This window comes from Capsicum annuum, chromosome 3 (assembly GCF_002878395.1).
Source record: "Capsicum annuum cultivar UCD-10X-F1 chromosome 3, UCD10Xv1.1, whole genome shotgun sequence".
Classification (NCBI taxonomy): domain Eukaryota; kingdom Viridiplantae; phylum Streptophyta; class Magnoliopsida; order Solanales; family Solanaceae; genus Capsicum; species Capsicum annuum.
In genome coordinates this window covers 228,866,513-228,888,753 of record NC_061113.1, presented here as the reverse complement: position 1 = coordinate 228,888,753, position 22,241 = coordinate 228,866,513, and the positions used below count along the sequence as shown (strand labels likewise).

The window sequence follows — 22,241 nt, the reverse complement described above, 5'->3', positions numbered from 1 at the left end:
AAAAAATATATAAAGATATCTAAGCAAAAACTCAGAAATATATATATATATATATATATATGGATTTTGCTAACATATTACATGATACTACCTTCATGTAGTATGTTAGCATCCTCCTCATTTTTTAATTCATCAAAATATCCTTGCCACCTCATTAAAATAAAAATTATTAGAGATTTTTTTGGTCTTTCACCTCAAATTTCAATTTTCCTTAAAAATCCATCTTCTTCACTTTCGCCTTCCCCCCTCCCCCAACCCACGCCACCCCACCCCAAAACCTCTCAGACCCATGTTCTACACAACAGACCCATGTTTCTACAATTTTCCCTCATAAAATTTTTCAACTTTGACGAGAGCATAGTCTTATTCATAATTTCTTATAATTCATTTTTTAAAAAATAGTTGAGATTGTTACCAACTTACCTGAAGGTAACAAACTAGAAAAATAATAATATTAATAATAATTTACAGGTATTAAAAAGCAATTGAAGTTTATGTTATGGTATATCACAAAATGAGAAGGTGTTGGGTATTAACAATCTTTACAACAGTTATAAGAAATTATGTACAATATTTCGTAAGAAATCAAGTTGGTTGTTAAAAATTTTATGAGAATTGTTGAAAATTGGAAGGAAATAAATTTTTCATTTCGAGTATTAATATTGAGTTTGAGTTTTAATTTACGGAATCAGGATTCAGGACACTTGTACGATAATGATTGAAATCCTGCTATTTTAATTTAAGATAGTGAGTCAACTGTTTAACCAAATATTATTGTTGTTATAAATCAATAATGTTATGTTCCTGGTTCATTTATTGTTGTCACTATCTTAGTTGGATTTTGCCCTGTTTATGAAGTAGGTTCCACTGGAAGAAGTGAATTTGGATTGAGGAAGCTAGAAAGAATGTGAGGCTTTTTTTATTGAAATGACAAAAATATCCCTAATTTTTGTGAATTGAATAAAAAGTAAGGGTATTTTAGGAAGAAAGAAAATGGGGAGGATGCTAACATACTACCTTCATGTAGTATGTTAGCAAAACCCATAAATGTATATAATAAAAAGTAAGAATATTTTAGGAAGAAAGAAAATGGGGAGCATGCTAACATACTACCTTCATGTAGTATGTTAGCAAAATTCATATTTTAAAATGCATTTAAGCCTAAACTTATTAATCCGTGAGAATAAAATTAAAGTAATAAAATTCTGATGAAACATTACGTAAAATATTTTAAAAATAATTTATAAAAATTGATACGTTTCCTATTTCATACAAATTATTACAAAATCAGTGAATTCAAATATTATTATTTTATAAAATATTAATATTAAATCAAATAAAACAAAAAATCTATTAATTTATTTCATTAATTTAATTTTTTTTCAGTTTAATTTTAATAAAATTATGAAGGAATTAAACACTGAAATGTGAAACAATAAAATAAATTAAAGAATTATAATCTGCATATAGTGCATATACTAATGTTGGTGAAAGAAGAAAATGAGAAAAAAATATTGGAAGAGCAGCAAGGAGAGAAGAAGAAAAGTGAGTGGGAGAATTGATGTCATATGGTGGGTCCCACAATTTACTTTAAATTTCTTGCTCAAAGTTGTACCTTCTCTCCTTCTTTACATCGATAAGTGGGTCCCACAATTCATGTGTCCACAAATTGTGGAGTCTCGTACAACTAATGTCTGCCACATATTAAGTGTGTCTCATACAAATTAAAAAATTTCAGTTTTAGTCATTTTAACTCATCCTCAAAAATTCAAGAGATCCTTCAAGAGAAATAATAACTACTCTCTATTCTTTTTCTTTATTTTTAGTTATTTTGAGATTATAAATGTAAAGATCAAGATAAAGTAAACGATTTATATATTTGTGAAACTAAAGTGGAGTTCAAATTAGTTTAAAATTCGTAAAAGTAGATTATATGCATGGATACAGAATTCTTTAGCAAAAGTAGGTTACTGGGAGGTCACGATAACTTCTTTGGACAATGAACATAAAATGCTTTGTCTTTTAGTGCATATTGTAGTTATCTGCTTGTTATTTCTCTGATTTTAGTAGTAAAGTCATTCATTCATGAAACAAAACTTTGCTCCTAGAATCATTTTTTTATGTAATTAGATATATAAAGCTATTCCTTATGTTATTTCTATTTTGCTACTAATTATATAATTAGTTCAAGTCCCATCGAGATGTCTAAGACATCTTTATATGGATAAGACATTGAGATTGGATCTCAATGCACTATATTGATGATATTATGATAGTGAATAAGGCAAAATAATGACTTTTTGGTGAAAAATCATGTGACATGTCCCACTGAACATGCTTCATTCTCTAAAGCGAATGTGGTAGTAGTACATGATGTCTGAAAGAAGACAAGTGATTGGATGCACGAATATACGTGTGGAGGGACTATATAATAAAGATCATCAAAAGTGATGATATTTTCACACGCATATTGTGATCATAAGATATATTAGAGAAAAATTCTCTACGTCAGATGTATGCCTCGATTTGCTCCTGAAGTAGTAATATAGTTCTAAGCTATCATAATTTGATATGTTTAAGGCACGATTATATTCTATTCTTCGGGAATGAGAATTTTGATTATTATAAATACAGATCTAGACCCTGGGGGTAAATGTGACTGTATATAAATTCAAACGTGCTCGTGGTTGTAAGGAAATCACAATCCACTCCGAAAGAGGCAAAATAATTGAGAAGGATTATTTTGAAATCTACTTCTAAAATAGTAAATCTGAAATTTATTCATGTAATAGTAAATTTGAAATTTACTAAAGAAAAAAAATACATGTTATGGTAAACTTGTGTTTACTACTATAAATGGGTTCATAAGTTGATAGGAACGATTGTGACATCTCGAAGATGTATATATTGAGTATTAGACATGTATTGAAGAACTAGAAGATTCTTCAAGAATTATTTATATTGTTTGTTCTCATGATAAGTTGGTTAGACCAATTAATATTGGGATTGGATCCCTTAAAATCTGAAAAGTATAAAAGGTGAATAAGGGCTCATTCACCTATCATGTGATATATATTAAGATGCATCGATATAAAATGATCACATGTGGATTTCTTGTCAATCTACAGTTTGACATTCATAAAGTTATTTGCTCAATAAAATTGAATTAAGAGCATAATTTTCAGATTGTATAATCAAGACAATTCATCTTGATAATGTCGGTTTGACATTGAATGCCTTCAATAAACAACTGAACCATTACTAATGAGAACAAAAGCTTCATGTGTTGGTTTTAAATATTATATACAAAAGTACTTGTATGCATCAAACCAATAAATTATGATTAATTTCCTCTCAAGTTGGTTCTGAGTCAGGAACCATACGTTGTCCATCTAATAATTTTAATGTGCAGCATACAATTAATTAATATACCATGATGCACTAAGATAGATTCCTCAAAGAAGATAGAGGATGTATGTTAGTTTTCCTAACATAAGGGGGAGATTATAAGCAGTTATAAAATATGTTAGGAATTATCATTAGATCCCCATTCAAAAGACAATTGAAATCATATGCCGAAAGCATTTTTTTTTATTCAAATTTAATCTCATATCTAAGCTGCAAATGCTCCTATTTTGTGTCCATGAAGGACAAATCTACGCATGCGTGAAGTGTGGTAGACCAATCGGTTTCAAATGAAATAATTCTTGAAAAGAATAAGAAGTAAATGATCATTATAAGAAGGCAATGTGCTCTTGAAGAACCTACGACATAACACTTCATGAAATCTGATGAGAGGTTTAGGTACCTAAAAATAATGAAGTGATGAGATCTCAATATGTTATGTCACATTGTGAACCGTTGCAAAATGATATATCATCGATAATATCTTTGATATAATATTGACACAATATTGTGAAAGATTACGAGGATCTGAATTCTATGTTTATTTAAGCATGCTGGCGTAGAAACATTTATCAAGTAACATAAAAGTCTGCATCTTGATAAGTATAAAACTTAGTTGATTTGCAGTCCAGACACTTGAAGATGTCATCTATGAAATGTTGAATATTGTCACTTGACAAAATTTAAAAGAAAACTTTCTAAGGATTCAAAATGTTTGAAGCATATAAAAGTTTCTGGAAAACTTATTTAGAATCCTTATATTATATAAGCTTATAGCTTGAAAATTATTGAAACTCTTGGAGAGTTTTTAAAAGCAATATATTATTTGCTGAAATGAGAAATATACCAATTTGGATTGGTTATGAAGTACCATATTTTCGTGCAATTGATGCACTAATGTATCTTGCAAATATTATAAGGTCTGATTTAGCCTTTTCGGTTAATTTGTTAGCAAGGTATAGTTCTGCTCCTACTAGGAGACATCAGAATAAGATCAAACATATGAGCTTATTTTTTTTCTAAAGATTGTAGTTCCGCTCTTGTTGGTTATGCTGATCCTGGGTACTTATCTAACCCGTATAAAACTCGATCTCAAATAAGCTATGTGTTCATATGTAGGGGAACTGCCATATCTTGGAGATATACAAAGCAGTCTATCTAGCACTTCATCGAATCATGCTAAGACAATAGTTATTCATGAATCAAGTCGAGAATATGTATGGTTGAGGTCCATGATACATCTCATTCGAGAAAAATGTAATTGAAATGTGACAGTATACCCACAATTTTATATGGAGATAATGCACCATTCATAGCACCACTTAAGAGAGGATTCATAAAAGGGAGATAGAACGAAGCACAGTTCATCAAACCTTTTCTATACACACGAGCTACAAAGAAATGGTGATATTAACGTGCAACAGATTTGTTCAAGTGACAATGTGACTGATTTATTCACCAAGTCTCCTCCAATTGCAACTTTCAAGAAATGGTGCACAAAATCGGGATACAAAGATTCAAGGATGTTCTCATTAGGGGGAGTTAATACGTGTTGTACTCTTTTTCCCTTATGAGGTTTCGTCCCACCGAATTTTCCTTGTAAGGTTTTTAATAAGACAGCCTATATGCGTATTGTTAGAGATGTGTATTCTTTTTCCTTCAATAGATTTTTTTTTTCACTGAATTTTTTCTAGTAAGGTTTTAACTCGACACATTATCTATCAATTAGACATTCAAAGGGAATTGTTATAAATGTATTTACATTATAGTGAATGTCTATCAAGATATCTAGTTGATATTTATCAGGATTTGAAGTATCTGTCTTTTAGAGAGAAATTAGGAGTAATTTTGTATCTATCTTTTAGAGAGAAACTAGGAGTAATTTTTACTATATATAGAGGGAGTTTATTCATTGTAAATCATCTTTAAGGATTCAAGAGATCCTTTAAGAGAAATAATAATTACTCTCTATTCTTCTTCTTTATTCTTAATTATTTTATAACATTTCTAAAAATATTTGATGAGACATACTATAATTTTTTTTTGGGTGAAATTGAGAAATGGACATACCACCCAAATTTGGGCGGATCGTGACTTCATGGACTACTTTAATCCTTAGGAGAGGGGCGGTGGGGCGGAGTAGCTGAAAGTTATATACATAAACAGACGTCAACTGCGTAATAATCTCGAAAAAGTTTAAAGCATCATGCCACTTCATCCAAGTTCATTTCCTTTTAAACGAAATAAGTAGTTAATTTCCAAAACATCCAGTTTTTTTTCTTATAGTACAATGAAAATGTAAATCTTTTTTTATTCCCACAGAAGCCCTTGCCAGGATCGAAGAACTCGTAACAAACAATTTGTAGGGCCAAAATGTGATGCGACGCTAAGAAATATTTGGATGTCTACATCAGCAACCAACTATAGCTTAAGGGTGTGTTTGGTATGAAGGAAAACATTTTTCAAAAAATATTTTTTAATTTTCTCATGTTTGGTTGGTTTAAAGGTTTTGAAAAATGTCTTCCAAATCAACTTACTTTTCTAAAGAAAACATTTTTCAAAACTCTATTTCAACTTCACTCTTAAGTTGAAATATTCATATAACTCTCAAAATCATCAATCCCTACTCTGACCCTCAATCCCCCTCCCCCTCCCCCCCCCCCACGCCCACTCCGCCCTCTACCATCCCTATTAAAAAAATATTTTAAATTTTTTTCTTACCTCACCCCCTGTCCAAAACCCAAAACCCAAAACCCAAAACCCAAACCCCTACCCCTACCCCATTCCCCCTTCCAAAAAAAATAAATTAAATCTTTTTAAAAAATCCAAACTTTTTTCTTACTCCCCTATCCGACCCCCTACCAACCTCCTCCTCCTCCCCCCCTCCCTCCTCCCCCCTCTCCCTCCTCAAAAAAATTTAAATTTTTAAAATTAATTTTTTAAAAAATTTCAATTTTTTCCTCACCCCACTCCCCTACCCCGAACCCCAATACTCCCCATTTTCAAAAAGAATATTTCAAATTTCTTTCTTACCCACTCTTTCTCCCCTACCCCTACCCCCACCCTCTACTCGCCTCCCAACCCCCCCAAAAAGTTAATTTGTTTTTAAAAAAATCAAAATTATTTACTTACCTCACCCTCATTACCTATTTTGACAACCACAACCCCCTCTCCAAAAAAAAAAAACATTTTTAATTTTTTTTAAAATAAATTCAAAGCTTTTTTCTTATCCCATCCTTTTTATCCTATTCGTTCTCATTATTTTTGTTAAATATATACAAATACTTTTAGAAAACATATACTTATCCAATTTGCATAACGGTCACTCGAATATAAGTAAGAAATAACTTATTTTTCTAGAAAATATTTTTCCTCCTTCATATCGAAAGCACCCTAAAAAAATATTTTTTGAGATCAAAAATTATTTTTCTAAAATATATATTTACACTTTAGCTAAACAATGGAATGTATGTTTTGAAAAATATTTTTTCATTCACCAATCAAACACTATAAAATATTTTCCAAAAAATGTTTTTCATCCAATAACCAAACATAAGAAAATAAATAAGAAATCAACTTGTTTTCCAAGAAAACCAAACACACCCTAAAAGTATGGATAACAGTGATGTATACAGAAATATTTGGATGTCTTCCTAGGAAACCCCCAAAGACCGTACACGACTCTGTTTCAAAAATAAATCTAACAATAATAGGCCACCTAAAGACGTCCTCGCTAATATCATTCCAAATAATACAGGTTTCTGTCTCATGTACCTCGGTCTCCCATTTAGTGAATTCGAAGTTCCAGGTGAATACATCAACAATTGCTTACTGAATAACAAGTGCTTGTTCAACCAAAACCGAGACATCTGGTCTGTAATATATCTAGGAAAAAGAAAATGCATAAGCAAGAGGAGCAGAACATTTCCCAGATCAACTAGAACCAATAAAGCAACATACCGCCAAAGGGAATGATGAGCTCCACAGAAATTCATCTAAATCAATCCCTGGCGTTGAAGATCAGTGTATGTCTTTTTGTTGTAGATATTTCCCTCTTGATCTTCATATTCTTCTTCCAGATCAGGGCGCCACTTATTCACCCCTTGTCTTTCTTGGATTCTTTCCCAAAGTAGCTTGGCTTCCTGTGACGCAATAAGAAAGGTGCATCAGACAGCAAACTAAGCTAAGACATGATTAAGACGCACCTGAGGAAGAGGTAAAGGCTCTTTGAAGCCTAGACAGCATTAGCAAAGCAAAAAGGCATCACCGTCTGAACTTACATGCAAGTCCAGGCCTCAAATGGTTGTCAGATAAGCAGGCTACATATGGGGCTTATAACTACCAACTGATCACTTGTTTAAACTTTTTTGTGCTGCCTCTATCAGGACCATGACAAACATCATGCAAGAACTTATGTTTCAGTTATTACTCAAAAACCCTTGGCCTATAAAATAAATTAACAATCAAAAGCAAAATATCCCAAAGGATGTATGGGAAGGAAAGGAAGGTGAGGAACAGAAACCAGGACAAAAAGAAATGAGAAGAGGGAACCATTATTTTTTGTTTTCAGAATGATTGAAAAGAAGGGAAAGGAATTATCAAATACAACATAGCAAAGGAGGTCTCTCTGTCCAAACAAAACTTTGTATCTTTTTACATGTGTTTCTCGCATTAGAAATTAAGGCAATAACAAAGTGAGACTCCCCGCTCCTTTTCTCCCTTTCCTTCATCAAGAACAACCATTTACAGAAGAAAGATGACTCCTTAAACCAACAAAAGCAACACTGATGTCTAAATAATCAGTCTTATCTTTGGATTGGTAAAGGTATAATTTTATTAAACCCGGAAGCACTATGAGTGAGCTGAATAGAAACAGCAAAAAGTAAATGAATGCATTCCCTTACTTCCAAATTCAGTGTTGTTAAATATAGACGCCATTCAGATGAATAGCATACACTACAATTGTTTTGCAATTTCATTTGACTGTGAATAGCAGATGTTTTAACTGGTTTAAGATCTAGAAAACTAAACAAACAACATTATATTGTGACAACACTGAACTGAAAATACAGCTTCGAGAAACATACGTCGATTGATGTGATCTCATTGAAGTTCTTCGTATTCGGGATTCCGAGACAACGCATCCCATGTTGATGTCTCCATTCCTTGAAATGCCGCTCATAAGCCCTACGGCCCCAGTAACTATGGTTCCCACATATCTCACACTTGAACTCCTGAAATATTTACACAAGCTCATATATCAAAATAAGTATAGGATAGAGATGAATGTTAAAGCTAATCAAACAACACCTACTGATCCAACAAGCAAACAGCTGTAATCATTTAGATATTGAAGTTAACAAAGGTTATTATCCTCTAAAAACTAAGATTCCAATCTTCAATACATAACTTGGAACTATGCAAGGAGATAATACAAGTCAACGTCCAAAATACAAATGGGAACTGTAAACTACAACGAAGATCACTCGGCAAAACAGAAGATAGAACATTAACAATGTGATCATTCACCTATGACAGAGATCAAAAACCAAAGGGCAGGCAACCTACCAAACACCAAAAAAATTTACCTGACCAAGACCGTGAAGTTTATACAACCAGTACGGAATAGGTTTCCCATCCCAGCCCATTGGCAATTTCAGAGGATTATAAATTTGTTGATCTTCTTCATCACTCTCAGACTCAGCCTGAACATCATCCTGAAAGAAAACATTGAAACAGCATTGTTGTCAGAAAAGAAGGCAACTCATACATCTGGCAACATATCCTAAAAGAAAAGCTAAAAACCAATTAATTAGTGCAACCAAAGGTCCCTAATGGGCATATTTTATGGCACTGTTAATTCTCTAATCCGCTTTATTACTAGTCAATGCACTAAACTACAAGGAGCTTTTCCATTGTATCTTCCATTTCAATAGGTATGATCTCAACTAAAGCAAATAATAGTGTGTCATTGGTTATATTTGTTAACAAAAAGAGAGGGTATTGTACATTTTCTTGCCAGTTATGATTATTCTTCTAATCAGAATTACCTATCTAGTGATGAAACAGGACATCAGCAAGAAAAAAATTGGCAACTGACCAGAAATAAGTAATAGATCGGATGTGCCCAACTACTTTAATTGTGTAACTTTTCTTTGTTAATAAGGACAAAATTGCAGAAACAGTCAAAACTGAGTCTAAGACCACATTTGTTTTTATTGAGATGAAGATGTCCGAATCTGAAGACGTATCTACGATGCTGTATTGTATCCAGATCTGATTACTGAATAATTACTACTACATTTTACCACACCTCTAATAAAAAATAGTCTAAAAGCTTGATGGCTGGTAGGCAATAATAATTGTACCATTGTGACAGGTGGTGGTCATGATTGGCGGACACTAGCAATGGTGATTGTACAATTGTGACCACGGGTGATTTTGCAATGGTGACAAGGTGATAGATATGCAGTTGCGCCTGGCATTGGCAGTGGCAGTAGAAGTGGTTTATGGGGTGTTAGAATATGAATAGGAATAACATATTGAACTCTACTTAGAAAGGGATTGTAATGTAGTGTCCTATTAGGAATGGGATTGGAATGTAGTGTCTATAAATAGGTCTCAATGTAATAATTTAGATACAACAATTCAATAATATTTTCTCTCATATTTTTCACATGGTATCAGAGCCAGGTTTTGTGAGAAAATTTCTAGGAAGAAAACTCAATAAGACAGCCCGGTACTTCAATTTCCGGCGACTGATAAGTCCAATTTGAGCCCTCGTCTATTTTTTAAGTGTTGTGTGCGAAAACCAACACCACCACGAGGTGAGAAACACCTAGGCGAGCAAACCCCAGTGCTCGAATCTTATCTCCGGCGATTCACGCGCCGCCGGAACTTTCAGATCTGCGCCTCACGTGCCGGCGCGTGCGATTTATTCCGGCCAAGTTTTTTTTTTTTTCAGCTAAGTCGCCACTTCATTAAAAGGCTGTACCAATAGTTTTTTCTTGATTCCGACAAGTCTTTCAAGATTCCGATCACCGAAACCTAAATTCCGACGACTTTTTCGGCAGTTTCTTTTTTTAGTAGCTTCGCTTATTCATTCTGAGGCTGCTCATATGATTATTTTCTGATTCCGAGCAACTTTCGAACATCAGATCTTATATACGGGGACTTTCCTTTTTTTCGAGCCAAATTCAAACAGTATTTCTTTTTCATGATTAAATCTGAATCTTAATGAAGAGCTCAGAAACTCAGATGTTAGAGCTTATGAAGAATCAACGAAGGGAAGGTCGATTTGGAAGATCTCGACCTAGGTGTAGTTATTATAAAAGGTTTGGACATACTCGTGGCGTATGCTATTCTCGACCTAAGTGTAGTTATTGTAAAAGGCTTGGACATACTCATGGAATATGCTATTCTTTGCATGGTCGATCATCCAAAAATGTTCATATTGCTCAGTCAAACACCACAGGTGATCAACGTGTATATTTATCTGACAAAGAATATAATGAGTATCTTCAGTATCAAGCAAGTAAGCATATATTTCTACCAATAGCCTCAACTGCAAAATCCCCTCCCTGGATCATAGGTTGTGGACTCAGGTGTTTCTGACCATATTTCTGGAGACAAATCACTTCTATCTGATATTGTTTATTCACAATCTCTTCATGCTATTACTTTAGCTAATGGAATTCGAACAGAGCCAAACGGAGTTGGACAAGCCAAACCCTTTATCTTCTGTCACTCTAGACTCTGTTCTTTATGTCCCTGGTTGTCCTTTTAATCTTGCATTTGTTAGTCGTTTGATACGTGCCCTTAGTTGTAGTATAACTTTTTTTTATGATTCTTTTCTAATGCAGGACCGCAAAACGGAACAGACAATTGGCATAGGACATGAATCACAGGGCCTTTACCATTTTACCTCTTCAAATTCCTTCACAGCATGCTCCGCTACAGATCCTCCTGACCTTATTCACAAACGTTTGGGACATCCTAGTCTATCCAAACTACAAAAGATGGTGCCTAGTTTGTCTAGTCTATCCACATTAGATTGTGGGTCGTGTCAACTTGGAAAACACACCCGTGCTACTTTTTCACGTAGTATTGAGAGTCGCTCAGAGTCTATTTTCTCATTAGTTCATTCCAATATTTGGGGTCCTAGTAGAGTCAGTTCACCCTTAGGATTTTGTTACTTTGTTACTTTCATCGATGATTTTTTAAGATGTACTTGGGTTTACTTAATGAAAGATCGTTCCAAGTTATTCCCTATATTCAAAAGTTTTTGTGCTGAAATACAAAATCAATTTGGTGTTTCTATTCGTGCTTTTTGTCATGATAATGTCTTAGAATACTTATCCTCCCAGTTTCAGGAGTTCATGACTCATCAAGGAATCATTCACCAAACATCATGTCCATACACCCCTCAACAGAACGGTATAGCAAAAAGAAAAAATAGGCATCTCATTGAGACTGCTCACACTCTTCTCATTGAATCCCATGTTCCATTGCGTTTTTGGGGTGATGCGGTCCTCGCATCTTGCTATCTCATTAACAGAATGCCATCATCTTCGATCCAGAATAAGGTTCCCCATTCCATAATATTTCCTCAGTCACATCTCTACTCTATCCCCCCTCGAGTTTTCGGGAGCACATGTTTTGTTCATAACTTAGCCCCAGGAAAAGATAAATTAGCCTCGCGTGCTCTCAAACGTGTCTTACTTGGTTACTCTCAAGTTCAAAAAGGGAATCGATGCGATTCACCTGATCTGGGTCGCTACCTTATGTCCGCTAATGTCACATTCTTTGAATCTCAACCTTTCTATACATTTTCTGATCATCTTAATATCTCTGAGGTTTTACCCATACCTCTAGTCTTACCCACACCAATCTTTGAGGAATCTCCGGTTACTTATCCATCTCCGGCTACAGTGCCACCACTTTTGACTTATCACCGCCGCCCACGTCGAGTATCAGTCCCAGATGATTCATGTCCTGCGCCTGACGCTTCTCATACTGCGGACCTGCCTCTTCCTAGTCAATCAGTTGCACTTCAAAAAGGTATAAGATCCACTTGTAATGCTAACCCACATTATACTTTCTTGAGTTATCATCGTTTGTCATCACCCCATTATGCTGTTGTATCATCTTTGTCCTCTATTTTCATTCCTAAGACTAAAGGTGAAGCACTTTCCCATTCAGGATGGAAACAGGCTATGATTGATGAGATGTCTGCGTTACATACGAGTGGTACTTGGGAGCTTGTTTCCCTTCCTGCAGGTAAATCTATTGTTGGTTGTCGTTGGGTTTATATAGTCAAAGTTGGTCCAGATGGTCAGGTTGATCGGTTGAAGGCTCGCCTTGTTGCCAAAGGATATACACAGATATTTGGGCTTGATTATAGTCATTTTCTCTCTCGTGGCTAAATTAGCATCTGTCCGTCTTTTTCTCTATGGCTGTCGTTCGTCATTGGCCACTTTATCAGTTGGACATTAAGAATGTTTTTCTGCATGATGACCTTGAGGAAGAAGTTTATATGGAGCAACCACCTGATTTTGTTGCTCAAGGGGAGTCTGGTAACCTTGTATGTGAATTGCGCAAGTCACTCTATGGTTTGAAACAATCTCCTCGAGCCTGGTTCGGAAAGTTTAGCACAGTTATTCAGGAGTTTGGGATGATTCGTAGTGGAGCTGATCATTTAGTGTTTTATCGCCATTCTGAACCAAATCTATGTATTTATTTGGTGGTTTATGCTGACGATATTGTTATCACCGACAATGATCAAGATGGTATCACTAACTTGAAGCAACATCTCTTTCAGCATTTCCAGACTAAAGACCTTGGCAGATTGAAATACTTTCTAGGTATTGAGGTTGCTCAGTCCAGCACAGGTATTGTTATTTCTCAACGCAAGTATGTTTTAGACATTCTTGAGGAAACAGGAATGATGGGATGTCGACCCATTGACACTCCTATGGATCCAAATGCTAAACTCCTGCCAGGATAGAGGGAGCCACTCAGTGATCCTGAAAGGTATAGGCGGTTGGTTGGAAAGTTGAATTATCTCACAGTGACTAGACCTGACATCTCTTTTCCTGTGAGCATTGTAAGTCAATTTATGACTTCCCCTGTGATAGTCATTGGGATGCAGTTGTTCGGATTTTGCGATATATAAAGTCATCTCCAAGTAAAGGACTACTCTTCGAGGATCGAGGCCATAAGCATATCATTGGATATACAGATGCTGATTGGGCAGGATCACCCTCTGATAGACGTTCTACATCTGGATATTGTGTTTTAGTAGGAGGTAATTTGGTGTCCTGGAAGAGTAAGAAACAGAGTGTGGTTGCTCGATCTAGTGCCGAAGCAGAATATCGAGCAATGGTTTCAGCAACTTGCGAGCTGGTTTGGATCAAGCAATTGTTGAGAGAATTAAAATTTGGAGAAACTGATAAGATGGAACTTGTATGTCATAACCAGGCAGCCCTTCATATTGCATCTAATCCAGTGTTCCATAAGAGGACCAAGCACATAGAGATTGATTGTCACTTTATCAGAGAAGAGAAAAGATACTCTCGGGAGATATTGTTACAAAATTTGTGAAGTCGAGTGATCAACTTGCAGATATCTTCACCAAGTCCCTCACTAGTCCTCGTATTAATTACATTTGTAACAAGCTTGGTACATATGACTTGTATGCTCCAGCTTGAGGGGGAGTGCTAGAATATGAATAGGAATAGCATATTGAATTCTACTTAGAAAGGGATTGTAATGTAGTGTCCTATTAGGAATAGGATTGGAATGTAGTGTCTATAAATAGGGTCTCAATGTAATAATTTAGATACAACAATTCAATAATATTTTCTCATATTTTTCACATGGGGATCACTAGTCACGGAGATTGTCAATGGCGACTAGCAGTGGTAGTGATCGGTAAGGAGGTTAATGGTGGAGGTGGTTGGTGGTTATGATGGTATTTGAACAGTGGAGGTTGGTGGTAGAGGTGGCCAATTGTCGAGGTAGATCGTACTTCGTAGTGGTGGTGATCACTGGCTGTGGCAATACATATAGGGGAAAATTATTTCATTCACATGCTTTTTAAGTAAATGTATTGGGCATGTTGTTGTTATTGCATTTTTAATTAAATATCTTAATAAAGCCTCCAATGGGGATTCAGTTTTTCTTCAGACCTATTAAAACCTATTAAGTGATTGTAGGAAAAAAATGCACTTAATAAGATGAGATCTGAATAATTCACATTCAAATCTTCGTTAAGTGCAAACAAAAATAGATCCTAAACCTTAAAAGTGGTTTCAGAGAGACCAAAGGTGTAGCCTATATGATAAATCCCCTGGCATCCGAAGTTCGTTCTTTTATCATTTGGAAGAGATTGAAGTATGGCCAAGTCCAACAAGCGTGATGATACCAGAAGTGAAGTGTTCTATGACACTACTAATCTGACATTCTGACACACCCAAGACCTGCTCAAAACACACTTTCAAGACATTGCTTTAGGATAAAGCATTACGTTGGGATTTTAAAAATGAATTTCGTTATAATGACTGATAAGTAGGTGTTTAAAGATGGGGCAGCTAACAATTTTCGGTCATTTAGATGGTAAGAGGAAAAATGGGACGCTACAAAAATTTAATGATACATCACTATTAGTTCAATTTTTCATTTTTAAGATGACATCATCTCCCTCTTTTCTTTTTTGCTTTTGTTGGTTTTTGGGGGTTGGGGGTGGTACCAACTATCCTTAGCAAAACATGAGATCAAAACAAAAGGCAACAAAATCCTACATAAAACTGTCAGATCAAATGAACCAAAACTAAGTCATGACTGAAAAGAGCTGACATTTTTTAACTTGAAATATTATTTTAATCAAGACATTGATCTCTTTTACGATGGTGTTTCTTTCCCATATAAGGTTGCAGGTTACTCATGAATTACCTCTTCACGTTCTGCCTCCATTTCTTCATATGTCAAAGCCTGCTTTTTCACAACATTTTCTCTTGTCCGCAAAATTGTCTGCAAGGTAATAAAATATATATAAAAAAAAAAAAAGGAGTCAGTGCACCAACTCTAGGGTTTAACGTAATGTAGATAAAGCCCCATACTTGTTATCTTGCCCAAAGACGAACTCCAAAAATTGTTAGTATGTGGCACATAAAGAATCCATTTTCTGAATTTACTCCGCATTAATTTAAATGTGAGCATGTTTTGCCTCAGATCTTTCCCTTTCGGAGATGACAGAAAGTTTGCATCACCCACCTCATCCAACAGATCACATAGCCTTCTTATCTTGGCTTCCAGGAGAGCAATCTCTTTTACATTACCCACTTGAGGAGCTACAACAACACCGTTTTGTTCTGGTTTCCGTGAGCCTTTTGCGAAATGTTTTCTGTCCAGTTTCTCTAGTGGTGTATTCTGTCGAAACATCAAGCAACAAATTTATGCATGTCTAAACCAATTCACAAATAATTTTAAAAAGAAGCAATCAAATGCGCAACCATCTGGGAAAGAACACTTTATTCTTGGGTAAAAATGCTATAAACTGACCTTCGTAAGGAAAAGTCTCTCAGCACGTTGCTGAACAGTACCTCCTGTCTTCAATCCCAGTCTTCCCAATTCCTACAACAGATGCCACAACATTGAAGTTCCGCATCAACATCCAGCCAATAAGGTCTTGAACCAATATTTAATACCATATAACACAGTTTGCATCATGGGAATGACATATAAAAGAAGTAGAATAAAACTTGATAAGTGAAAGGCAAAGAGGATTAAAGAAAAAATCTGGTCCAAGTACGAAAATGAGAAACCGATGCAATTTTCTAATATCAATAAGCAACAGGATCTATCGTGTACTGGCATAGTAGAGCTCGACGAAAGCAAGTCCTAAACAACCCACCAATGAGAAGTTTGATTTGGTAACATTCACGAATTGCAAATTTCTTTTGATTGTTTTCAAAAGATAATGGGCAAAAGGAGTCTCTAAAAGGTCGTTTGGTAGAGTGTATTAAAAAAAAAATTAGCTTTGTGTATTACTAATACCTCGTTTGATACACGTTTTCATCCTACGTATTACTAATGCTTGCATTAGTTAAACACTCTATTTGGTATTAAGGAGTGTAATGCATGGAAAACCATGGTATTAGTAATGCAATGGATTCTAATGTATGCATTAGTATGGTAAAAGTCATAATTGCCCATCAAAATCTTTTCCACGTCCCTTCAACCATATTTATGGAGGGTATTTTTTGTAAAAAAATATTTTTTTAAGAAATTATGAAATTCATGTTATTTTTAATACACCAAACCCAACACTGCAGAAGAAAAATGTAAGCATTACTAATAAAAGTATTACTAACACACAATATTCTACACTATTCTTATGCACCCTAACAAACAACCCCCAACTGTCAAACAGCTCATGGCTCCATGAAAATACAAAGTAATAGTCAAAGATCTGTCCAGAATTCTTTCAATGTGCACTTACCTTACAGCCACTACAAAAAACAGATACATGAATACAAATGGAAGTTCCAAAACCTGAGAAAAGACTACAATGCAGGAGACTGAAGAACCAAAGATCTAATATAATCGCAATGAGAAACACTAAGAGCTTAAAGTGAAAATCAGAAAGGATTAGGAAATTTATGAGTTTAAAACACCCAGTCTTGAAGGTCTATAAATCATGAACTATTACCACTAAAACCATTAGAATGATTAGATCGCCTACTTAACGAATCCTTCTGTAATAGAATGGCTTTTGATAACAGAACATTCTCAAGATAGAGACGACTGAATAAAGACTAGGGTTCTTGAACCAGGGAGTTAACAATTTCAATTGCATACTTTTACCTGACATCATAAGACGACCGAATAAAGACTAGGGTTCTAGTTAACAATTTCAATTGCATACTTTAACTTGACATTCTAAGCATCTGCTACAATTCAGTCCACGATCAATTGAGTTTGAAACATAATTGACCCAAAACAGTCTGAAGACACTAAAATGCAAACGCGACGTAAGCATTCTGACAAAAGGCTATAAGACTTGCTATTTATAAACATTAAACTGTCCAGAAATATATGTATAGATGCTACATATATAATAAGTTCTCCCTCTATTTCAATGCTATAATCTTTGTAATAATTACAGAACAAAATAAACTGGGGGTGCACGTAAAAAAAATCTAGATAAATCCAAACAAATTGTTAACTCAAGCCAAACCTTCAGTATCAGTTCATTTTAATGTTACCTAATTAACTAGGTAGTTCGTACAACACATTTCCTTCTTTCTACATCCAGTAAGATCAGCTGCCGCTGTAACTCCCAAGTTTAAGTGCAAATGGAACATTGTAACTCCAATGAATGTTGGTATTCCTCAGCTCAATGTATTCCAAAACTTGAAGGCATTCAAGTTCCATTACAGAAAACATAGATGAGGAACAATTTAAAGAAACTTCCATACCTCCTTTAACCTCTCTGGTCCCACTACCATTAGCTCCTCAGCTGTACTATAATAACCAAGATCAATATGATTCTCTGGAGCACTTCCATCTTCCTGACCATTATTTTCCCATCCTTCTACCTTGCCCAAAGTCCACTCCTCTTCAAATTCACTTGTAACCTGTCAGAAATTAGTTATTAAATTAAAAACCCAGGTAAGTGTCCTTTTTTTTCGGGGCAAGAAGGGGCTGGTGGGAGGGTGAGGATAAGTCAAGTATCATTCCATAAGCGCATATAGAAATTAATCATAAATACCATGCAAGATCAATCATACTCACCGGCAAAACTTGACAACAATGTCACTTATCTGGAATTTTTTAAAACGACCAGTAAAATGCCATGTGAACATCATATTCAAAGTATGACAGCATAAGCTCCTCATATCAGAAAATGCAATCCTTAAACTACACTGTTTCAGCAGCAAACTATAAAACAGAGAAGTTATAACATGTCTCCTATGAGAAGACATTTGAGCAATGACTTCCACATAGCAAAACGCCCTACTTACACCAATTTACAACTCACGAATCCCAAAAATAGCATTAAATTTTACAAGCAGATAAAAGAAACCTTCTCCGCATGTGTTCACTTAACTCTCCATTATTTTAAAACAGGAAAAAAGAATGTAATACGCTTTCCAACAATGTCAGACAGAACTTGGAAGCATGCAACAAGTAAGCAATTGTTACTCAGTAGTAAAATCGGATTGAGGAACAGCATGTTGATAAAAGAAAACAGCACCTTCGAGAATATCCTGTCAAGATCCTGTAAAGGCTCCGTCCGCTCAAAAAAGTAGACCAGATACTCCAACAGTTTCTGCAAATATTCTAGATACTGCCTGTAAAAGAGCAAAAGGACAAATGTTGCATATCACAAAAGTGTAGAAATCATGAAGAGGAGAACGGTTTTACATCCAGAGTTGAACTTTACAAGAACAGCAAAATTTCACCAAACTAACAAATAGTCATTGAAGTAGCTGTTATTTCAAAAGTTGTTTCCAGAAACTGTCTGCACTTCATTTCACTATTTTAAGCAACAAATCTTATTGATTTGAAAGATTGAATATTCACACCCACTAGAGAAATTTTTACCTTGACGCCTTTGCTTTATGAGGAATCTTCTGCGGTTGGGAAAATACATCAAGATAAGCTGTGTATTCAATTGGCTCACCGAATTTGGAGTTGATATATTGATTATATAACTCATGCAAGTCAAGATATCGTCCCGAACCTTCCTGTCAACATGCCACAATAGCAAACGGAATATAAGACAACTAGTATCACAAAATTACCAAGGGAACATAAAGAAGCAATAGACACCAGGAGGGGCAGATCAACTAAGAAGTTCCTGCTTCAAAAGAGATACAAAGTAACATTATGCATAATCTCATGGCAGAATCATTAGACTATTATTGAAAATTTCACATAAACATCAACTATGAAAAGAAGTTACTAATTCATGATCTAGCGTACACAGAATGAGAACTTCATTTTCGATTTTACGAGAATTTTTATAAAAGGCTTTCATTTCTTCTCTTCGGTGGAAGTTCGATTTTCCGGGAATGTAACCTAATTTTTGGCCTAATTCTTCTTTTGAGGATCGATTCAACCTCTAATCAAAAAGATATACCTTGGTTATATTTCATCTCAACAGTTTAACAATGAGCGTCACAACCCTATTGTTCCGATTGAGAGAACTTAAGATTAGCATTTATATAAACTTCTAGACGTCTAGTTCTCTCTTTTGCAATGAGTAGACAACGGATATCTAATTTAAAGTCCAATGCCAACACTGGTTTTCACGACAAGCTGTTAACAAGCTCAACGAGCTAAGTTACGCAGATTCTTCATTTTAGATGCCGCACCCGTGTTAGAGTCTCCAAAAATACACTACTTTTGGAGAATCCGAGACGCACCGGCTGACATTTTTGAAGAGTCCGAGCAACATAGAGAACGAGTGAACATAAGCTTCTATACGACATAATTTCCTTATCATAGATCTACAGAATTGGTGAATGTTCGACTGTCACTGGTTTTTCACCGCAACTGCTGTATAAGATACTAGAAAATCCTCAATATCAGGGAAGAGCTAACTGATAAAATACAAGAACCGTCTCACCAACAGCAAATATTCAGAGCAGATAAAGGATGTCTACAACTTAGCAGATGTGCAACAAATAAACAGTGTAAACATGTAATATGCTAAAAACTACTAAAATCACTGTAGTTACTAATATTTCAAGCACATTCACATTACATACAGAAAGAATTCAGCGTCTCATTAAGAAAAAGACACAAGCAACTAATATCCTGCCAAAATGCAATGGAAAAGAGCATGACACATAGATAGGAGACAGAGTGACACTAACCTCGCCACTAAACTCGATTTGTGGTTCTTCTTTGAGGAGCTGCTCGTATTCGTCACTGGTATCAATAATACCCCGCGCAGCAGGATGCCTTCTATGGTATTCACGAATCTAAATATCACAAGCACAAATACACGGAGCAACTTCGTCAAACAAAACAAAACAAAACAAATTGAATTAAGTGATCACAATAAGAGCTGTGACTGTTTTAACCTCTTTCAATCTGTCATAAAATGCACTAAACACGTTTGTTCCAGTAGCTGTCTGGCCTCCAAGAGCTGCAATTTCATCCTTCCTTGCACCGTCTTTGTCTTCATAAATATCTACCTACAACATACACACACACACACACATCAATTGTTAACTGGACAAATTACTGTATTTCAAGTAACTCTCTTCTTATTTGAAGGCGAGCTTGCGTGCAATTCCACCTGCCACCCCAGACCAGTAAATTTGGAGTGAAGGAGAAATTACCAGTTTGAGCGTGGTGTCGATGATTTGTTCAATCATGTTACGAACGCGGTGGCTCTGGTAGAGGCGGTCCTTGTTAGTAGGCGGCTCGGTCTGGAGATCCTTAACGATAAGCCGTTCGAAACGTTCAACTTCTTCGTGCGATGCACGAGTCACTTCCAGTAGAGTCGACGACATTCTTCTTCAAATTCCACAGCTGCCTTCTGCAGGTAACTAACTAGGGTTTTGAGTTCGTCCTCTATCTTCCTTTACGCCAACAAGTTGACGGTTCACGAACGGCAGTTTTGCCGGGTCGGAGTGATATTTCTGTTTGGTTTGGTGCTATGATAATACCCCACCCCGAACTTGATTTTTGAGTGAAATATGGAGGAAAAACATTTACGAGCTGTTTGATCATAAATTTAAAAAAAATAAAAGTAAATATTATTGTACTAAGTTCGATTACTAGTTTGCTACGTCGTGCTATGCACCGTCCAATATTAATTTTTCATAAAATGTTTATTTTAGTTTTGTTATTAAATATTAGAGAAAATGCATCAAAAAACTCCTAAACTTGTCACTCCAACTTACTTTAGCACTTAAACTTAACACGCGTTTATTTACCTCTCTTAATGTCTTTAAAATGAATTAATTTAAACCCTAAATCTAATATGGTACTTTTGAAAAAAAACAAATGGTCCTATGTATATATATATATATATATATATATATATATCCAAATCACACATTTTCTTCTTCTATATATCCAAATTACACCCTTTCTTATCCTATATATCCTAATCACACCCTTTCTTGTCCAAAGCCACCCACCCCCTCACCCTCACCGCACCCCTGCACCTTTTTCTTTTATTTTTTTTTCTTACACCTCCACTACTACCCCTACTCCACACCCTTCTTTTATTTTTTTCGTACACATTCACCTCTAATCCACCCCACCCCCACTCCTGGCAGCCCGTACCCCTGCCCAATTTCCTTTCTCCTTCTTCAAATCTACTATCTCCATTTTTATTAGATTTCATCAATTTTACAAGAAAAAAATATGTATAAAAAATTTGATTGTTAATGCAAGTTTTAATTTGAATAAACAAACAAATTTGGATGTTTATAATTCATAATTCATAAAGATAAATTTAGATGTTTGATTTAATCCATAAATTTTAATTTCATACCTAAATTTGAATGTTTGGTTTGAATTTGATAAGCTTTGCTTCGTAATTCATCATTATGGATTTTAGGATGGGGGTGCGGGCTATTAGGGGCGTGGGTGGGGGTGGGGGGGGTGAAAGAAGAAAGGGGGTGGTGGGGCTTGAAGAAAAAAGAATAGGGGCGAGGGAGGCGGGGGGGGGGGGGGGGGGGGAGAGAGTTTTTTTTTTAATATTGTATTATAAATAAATTAGTGGGGTCATTTTTTTAAAATAAATTTTGATGTGGCGCTGACGAGGCGCAAGTGTAATAGACTCTCCGCAGTGAGAGTGATGTTGT

The 22,241-nt window shown here is 35.3% G+C and overlaps 1 protein-coding gene across 2 annotated transcripts; it reads right to left on the bottom strand.

The window, feature by feature from the left end:
• Positions 1-6,966: 6,966 nt before the first annotated feature.
• Positions 6,967-21,182, bottom strand: LOC107863133 (splicing factor SF3a60 homolog). 2 transcript variants are annotated; one of them, XM_016708930.2, is made up of 13 exons: positions 20,763-21,182; positions 20,502-20,615; positions 20,292-20,399; positions 19,015-19,157; positions 18,665-18,761; positions 17,886-18,044; positions 15,967-16,038; positions 15,679-15,834; positions 15,358-15,435; positions 8,994-9,122; positions 8,493-8,639; positions 7,366-7,547; positions 6,967-7,290 (listed from the first exon to the last, which is right to left on the bottom strand). In XM_016708930.2, exons 1-12 carry the CDS (start codon positions 20,934-20,936, stop codon positions 7,401-7,403), a joined length of 1,524 nt encoding a protein of 507 aa, XP_016564416.1. In that variant the 5' UTR covers positions 20,937-21,182; the 3' UTR covers positions 6,967-7,290; positions 7,366-7,400. The 2 variants fall into 2 exon arrangements, with proteins under 2 accessions (XP_016564416.1, XP_047265382.1); XM_047409426.1 differs by having other exon boundaries at positions 6,967-7,279; positions 20,763-21,180.
• Between the last annotated feature and the right edge of the window lie 1,059 nt (positions 21,183-22,241).